We start from the raw sequence: 7867 nt of genomic DNA on the forward strand, positions 1-7867 counted from the left end.
ATTTATATACATATTATACTTTATTATATTTATTATATTTATATACATTTTCCAATTCTATAAAATTAAATTTTTTACAGTGTTCTAAAGATGCTCATTAACATAAGCGTTAAATTTGATCATCAATTTAATTTATGATATTATTATTCCAATTTCAATGCAAGACTACGTTTAAAGATTGACACACTAATCAGCGCATTTCGCACAGAATTGGAAAATGTCATAAAATTTATAGAAATATATTATTAGATAATAAACTAAACAAATAACTAAAATCCAGTTCGGATTGTATAAAGTACTTTTCTATTTATTTGTATTAATTCATATTATTATTTTTTTTTATTGTTTTAAATACGCCAATTTACAAAAAAGCTGCCGTAAAATGTAAGCGGAAAGCGCTGAATCTACGTGACATTTACGAATGTAGGAATCGTATCGATTATCGCGCGTTTATATAAACTATAAACAGTAGACATTTCATGCACACACGTAAAAGACGCATCGTAAAAAGTGCATTCAACTCACCCGTGACTTTGGCAACGTGAATCTTCGATACGTTGCCTGCGCTAACAGCGCTATTGACCCTGTTGTTGTTATTATTATTGCTGCCATTAATACTGTTATTATTGTTGCTTTGAGATACGACAGACGTGTCATCATGAATTTGATTCAAATTACCCACACTCATCGTGGAAGTGACACAAGGCGGCATCATCGGCACATCCTGCAAGATCGAAAAAACGATCGCGTCAATTTTGACAAATGTTTAGCATCGATGTTAGAATTCTTACCACTTTAAGAAAAGACTGAGTTATATATTTTTGAATAATACAACACAGTCGAGAAAAATAATAATGCGATATTTAAAATTATTAAAATTATTATATATGTATGAGATTCTTTAAATCGATTAGCAAAGCATATATTGTGACTCTTCCTTTTTCTTAAATTTAGAATTAGAATTATTAGTGTAGTGGTTTAAATATAATAAAATTTAGTTACAGAAATACCATTCTTTCAAATTTGCATCGCAGTTAAACAGATGTTAACAGATAAAAATTAAATTAAAGAACTTTCTTACTAACCGCTTAACTTTTAGATATAAAAGAGTCATTTCCTGCCTCCATAAGTGCTATATTGTACGGAACAAATGTTTAGCATCGATGTTAGAATGTAAATTTATGATGATTTGCGCACAACGAGCATATTTAGATAATTAATATCGGTTACAATTAAGATTCTAATTATGCTAATGTGAAATGTTATGGTTGTGAAATTCAGGAATTTTTAAGCACGTTTTTCTTAGACTTCTTCCTAGATGCTTCCTAGATGTTTTATAACAGATTATTTCAAGTGATATAAAAAGCAATAGATATCTGAGAGCCTTATTTATATTGACTATTTTTCTTTGGATTCGTTAAGTAATTAACAACGATTTATGAACTATAATCTTTTGTGTATCTTTCCTCTAGATATTACCGTATGAGATTAGCTGCAGAATTATAATATTATTGATAGCTTCATATAGAGATTATTTTATATTTATACTTTATGTTATATTAAAACATCTAGTAAAACTATGTACAAATATTTTATTTCAGATTCAATTCTTTTAAAATTTAATTAAAAGTCATACCCTCTTACCATCTTTGTATTTTTGATATTACTTAATGTTCATAAACTTTAAAAGATTAAACGAATACTATGTTAAAATAAAATCCATTACTCGCGCTTATAATTTTAAAATCTATTGATGCTCTGAAATTTTTGTTAAATTAAAAATCTATAACCAATTGCTTTCAGAATAAAAAATAGCGATAATTTTATGATATCTTATTTCTTATTTCTCATTTATGCAAGAATACCCGTATATGAATCCGCTACTTTAAAAGAGCGAAAGTTATCGAATCGATAATTAATACTAGTAATGATGTTGCACTGGCAGCACGCGAAGCTTACTTGCAATAACACATGTGAAACAGAAAACACGTGAAGTCTCACCTTGTAATTATCATAAAGGCTCACCGGCCGGCTCCTCGGTGCATACTGAATCTCTTCGTCAGTCTGCATCGTGCGTATGCTGTGTGACAATATTCCTAAGGGATGCGCGCGCAACTCGTAGGACGTCCTCCGTAGGTCACTCTCCCTTCTTCCTCCACTTCCGGCGGATCTGCAAAAGGTGAGTGTGATGGCATGACACTTAATGAGACCATGGTTAAGAGTAGTAAATTAGCGCAGTAATGCGCAGGTGCATGATAATCTCATGTGCATACAAGAATAGTAAATTGAATTGTAAATAATAATTTTTCGCACTAAATAGAAAATGAATACTAACTCGCCATAGCATGAAAATATTATGTTACTTGAACTTTTTCTGTTATTAATTTATTTTCTTATTGATTATATTAAATACGACTCTTTATTTAGTTTTTAATATTACATTTTTGTGTTTTTTTAATTCTTTTGAATTAAAGAAGACTCTGAGTGAGTACGGAACGCTTTTTATTTTATTATAAATAACTATTCTATGACTTTTAAGGCATAAATTATCGTTGAATTTATTGTAACATTATTTTTGTCATGCTCGTTTTTTGGCCATCTTATTATTATGTATTGATTAATTATCTTTTTAGTATAAAATTTTTAATAATATTTATAATAATTATTATTATGATTATTGATTCTTATCTAATATTTAATATTAATTTATCTAATTTCGTGATTTAAACGACGGAAATAACTTTTGAAATTACAAAACGTTTATTTATTATTGTATTATACTCATTTATCTATTATTAATTTATATTCGAATGTTTTTGTCAATCAAAAGAATGATTCGTGATAAATAATGTTTCCTTGTACCCATATAAATTTTTTGCTTCTCTTCCACAGAAGCATATTTGAATTCAATATACTCTTCACATCGGATGTGCGTTGATGACTCACAAATTGTCAAGCAATTTTGGAAGGGAACTTTCTCTTAATCCGATCCGACACGACATAAGTCACGCTCTGGCATTGCGAGGGATGTGCTTGTGCATAAAACAGAGATGATAAGGCATCTAAGATGAAATAGAAGGTCTACAATTTTCTTGATGTTCGTGTCCACGTGCCTGATCACGTGCGTCGCGCATCCGTCACTCCATAAATGTCCGCAAAATTGAAAAAGATTGTCTGCGTAAAAGTAGCTTTGATCATTTATTTGGACAGATCGTTTATCTGAAGAATAACTGAACTTTACTCTGAAAATATTTGCTTTCATACGCGTTAAAATAAATAATTCTAGACAAGATAAATCTAGATAAATGAATAATAAAATTTGCTTTCAAGGCAATCAAGTTACATAATTCTATATACCAAGTAAATTTAATTTTTAATATTAATTTATGGAATGTATAATTGTTATTTAATAAAAATAAACATGAGTTATCTTACATTTCGTTATTATATTTAGTAATAAATACAATAAATTAATAAAATAGTTCATATTTTCAAAGCTCTCGTGAATGAGAAAACATGACTCATACAATTTCTTTTTCCCTATTCAATTACCAGAGTAATTACTATCTTCCGATGACATAAAAACACAATAGTAGCATAACAAGTATAAAATAAAATGAGGAAAAATTCACGAGAATCAAACATCAGTTTATAAATAAGTCTCCCAGGCGTTACTCGATGGCGCAGATTCTCGATTTTACGGAGGTCACTTTACCTTCCCGAGTTATCCTGCTATTCGCAAAAAAGAAACAATATTTCTTCTGAGAACTCTGACACATTATGTTAAGACGCGGTCTCGGCGTTATGGCTTTCTCGGTCTTACAAGACCTTTAAGTGCTGATGAAATTTTGATTCCAACTTGGTGGAATCACATGAATTCCCAAGCCATTAACGAGAATAACACTTCATATCCGCTTAATGTGTTCCTGAAGTGTACTGCTTAAATCTGTCTTTCGAAAAATTATATCGAAAATGTAAAAATTCGTAAGAGTATTCTCAAGTTTTTTGACAAGTAAAAAATGACAAACAAAAATTATTTTAGAGATTGCTTTATGTTTATTTTTTGAAATTTGAAGCTTCAAATAATACTTAATATTTTTTATTTATCTAATTAAGCACTGTACTAAAAAAAAAGATCTTAATTATGAATTATACGAATGAAGCATATTTCAACAAGTAAGAATGTAAAAAGTGAACATGTTAACATAATAAAATAATCTTTTTTCTTGAAAATGTTAAATGTATAAATAGTAAACATAAATTTGATACATATTAATTTGAATTTTCATAATTTATTTTTATCCAGCATAAAGTCTTACTTTTGACTTAAAATCTTTTATTTGATTTCTTATAGAATCATGAAAAATAAAAAATTTCTTTTTGTACCAAATCCTTTCATGAATCTTGCATTTCTATAAATAACGGGAAACTTCTAACATTTTTCGCAGCGTCGATGAGCAAATAAAAATATAAAGATATGAGGCACTTAAATATCCCATAAAAAACTTTTTTGTATTCGAATGTGCGACAACGCAGCAATTCGTCGACACTTGATTACGTTCGCGGCTGTGTCTGTTCTAAGTCCACTCAGTACGTTTTCTTGCAATTATATACGAAGCGTAGCCTTTGAGGAAGTAGCAAAAGTAATGCTCAATGAAAGTATTCAGGTTTCATTTCCGCAAGAAGTAATTTCAATATAAAAATGACCAGTAATCATTGAAAGTTTAGTATTCTGACGTTATGCATCTTTGTTATGTAATTAGAGAAAAAAGGTAATTACTTTCTGTATTAAATTAATTATCTTTACCGTTGAAAATTTGTACGAAGATGTATATAAATATAGGTAAGCGGAGTAATTCGACGCATCGCGCGCGCCAGTACGTTTTTTGATGCTCGGTACTTGTCGAGTCAGCCGAAGTTTACGGTGCAAGACTAATTTATTTAAGTTCTTTGCACGTATTACTTTATGCTTATGATCAGAGAAAAATCATATAAAACGAATACAATTTAAGATTGTAGATTTAAAAAATATATAAAAATTGAGTATATTAATTAATTATTACTTATCTATTTATCATTTACTATCACTGTAAAAAATCATTGATACATTTAATTATATTATGAATTATAACATTTGATAAAAATGATCAACATATTTTTTAAGAAAAAAGCTTAAAGCACGTTGTAAAACACGTTAATTATAAGGAAAATAATAAAAAGAAAAAATTAGATTGAAGAACAAAAGGCCAGTGTGAACATCGCCTAAGGGAGCTTAATAGAGAAATGACTTATTTCCAGCCATATAATCCGAACACAGATATAAGTTAGTTGTAGATAGGTCATATTATTGCGCTGGTACCTATAGAATCTCTCAAGTTACTAGTGATTATCATCGGCATTTCCATTATCAATCTATTGCTGTGAGGATTCTATTGACGATATGAAAAATTGATGACAGTACAGTTATTAATAGTGATCGTGCAAAGGCTCAGTACCTCCGCGGCTTTATTGCCTTGCGTATATTGCGCATTGATTGCGTATTAACTTGGGATTTTATGCTGTGAAAATAAAACCCTGTGCTCTCGAGCTTCAAGTACGACCACGACGTCGCGCTCCGATGATCAAAAAAAAGAAAGAAAAAATCTTGATCACGTAATCACCTGCTATCGAGTGTCACTTGCTATTGTCTGCTGTATGTAAAGATGTGTATAAAAATATAACCATTATAATGACATATCTGAAAAATCGTGTTAAAAACGATGTAAATAGTAATTATGTGATTAAATGACAATACAAGTCTTTACAAGAGAACAATTTGAAATTAAAATAAAGATATCTAAAAACAAAGTATACATAGTTCAATTTTTTACTAGCTCAATATAATTTTTAAGTATTTACATTAATATGTTAATTCTATTCATATTTCCATTAGTTATAAAACAAAAGTGTCTTTTATTATTTCATAAAATTATCTTTTATTGTGTTCTTATTGTATTACATAGTCATATAAATTAATCACTTTTTGGCGCTTCAGACTTTAAAAGTATTCAATGTCTTACGAGTTCTATATATAAAATAGATATGTATGTAGACTTCTGACATAATGATACAGTGATAGCATGCGATTGCTGCAAACGCGATAGTTTGTCTGATTCGCAAGAAAAACAATTAAGCTAGATCAGACAATCTAGCAAAAAGGGCTCTTCAAGGGTTCTTCTGCGTGAGAATAATAATTGTCACGAATACGACAATCATTAAGGCGATAAAGTTTATGTCAATTTTTTATTCTGAAGAACAATATTCTTCATATACATTCGTATGTATTCTAAAAACGTATAATAGAACTATTATATTTCGAATGTAATTTATTATTATATGATATATTATCTTATGAAATTTGCTCGTCATTAATCTTGTTTTCGAAAACAGAAAACCAAAATAATTACATTCATCAGTACAAACTGATGTTTATGTACACATATAATATGTGTTTATTTGAAAAAATAATATATATGTTTTTTCATTTTTCAAAAATAAGAAATAAATATTTAACATAAATTTTTGCAATTTGTAATACATTTTTATAATTTTATAAAAAGAAGAATCAATTTTTATGCAAAAATAAAAAATTAGCATATTTAATTCAGACTTATTTAAAGATATTTTTATTTATTTGTACTTTTCTTCATCTTTTCTTCTTGTTATTTTATCTAATAAATGACTAAAATATTTCCTTTTATTATTTTTTTTATAATTAGACAAGACGTCAGTAAATTACAGGAAGTATGTGACCTTGAAATCATCCGCCTTGAGTATTACTTATAATTTACATTTATATGCAAATATTCATAACTCACATTAATACGATATTGTGTTTGTCGAAGTATTTTGTGTTAATAACAAGCAGTGTCCAGAAACATTCCATTGTAATAAAATTGATTAGAAGCTATTTTAAATATTAAATTAATTTTATTGTATCCGACAGGATTAAATTAGCAAGACAAAATCGAAATAATAAGTTCAAATTTGTCCATATTGCAATTTTTTATGTTTCTCTTCATATTTTGACGAAAAAATTAAATAGCTTTTATAAAAATTTTTTAAATAAAAATTAAATAGCTATTATAAATATAACTCACGATCAAAAAATTAAATTAAGACAATGTCTCTCATGTTTCGTGCTTTTCATTTATTTAAAAAAAATTATTTCATTACATTAGAAATTGAAAAATATATAAATGTTTTTTATATAAAAATGTTATGTATAATAACTTAATGCTTAGCAAAGTGGAGTAAACTTAGCAAATCCTGTTAGCAACATTTTCAAAGAGAAACTACGTACATTGCTCGAGTCTACGTTAATGCACAAAATTGTTAACAATTATAATTGTAATTATCGAACACGAGAAAATAACAATCACATTCTATCACGCTCGATTTTCATTCATTAAGCAACCGTGCGTCTGGAGTTCATCATCATTTATATAATTAACGTGTGAACAAGCCAGTTAATAATTTATAATTCAAATGTAAAACGACTGCGTCTAGTAATTCAAATAGCGCATAACTTTCCTACCTCTACAAAACTCATAAATCTAGATCAAATAATGCTTTTTAAGATATATTTTGTTTTTCATATATGCTGCACAATATTGGAATTCTATATATATTATTTATAAATTGTTTATACGATATGTAATTTCTTTTTTTAACATAGACATTTTATTTATTCTATTTAAAAAAATAATGTGTGTGTTATATTAAGAAATTAAAATAAATTTTTTTAAATTGTAATGATTGATTTTCATTGTTTGATATTGAAATATGTATATACATATATATATATATATACATATATATATGTACA

At 27.7% G+C, this 7867-nt stretch overlaps 1 protein-coding gene across 1 annotated transcript in view; it reads right to left on the reverse strand.

Moving 5' to 3' along the window:
- The window catches only part of LOC108689839, a 12625-nt gene extending 9720 nt beyond the window's left edge, over positions 1-2905 (reverse strand). Inside the window, exons 1-3 of the mRNA XM_018196785.1 lie at positions 2863-2905; positions 2002-2170; positions 526-724 (exon numbers count right to left, since the gene is read on the reverse strand). Of these exons, the coding sequence (XP_018052274.1) occupies positions 526-724; positions 2002-2070 (268 nt within the window). The 5' untranslated portion in view covers positions 2071-2170; positions 2863-2905. The remainder of the gene's footprint in view (positions 1-525; positions 725-2001; positions 2171-2862) is intronic.
- Between the last annotated feature and the right edge of the window lie 4962 nt (positions 2906-7867).

This window comes from Atta colombica, unplaced genomic scaffold (assembly GCF_001594045.1).
Source record: "Atta colombica isolate Treedump-2 unplaced genomic scaffold, Acol1.0 scaffold277, whole genome shotgun sequence".
Lineage (NCBI taxonomy): Eukaryota > Metazoa > Arthropoda > Insecta > Hymenoptera > Formicidae > Atta > Atta colombica.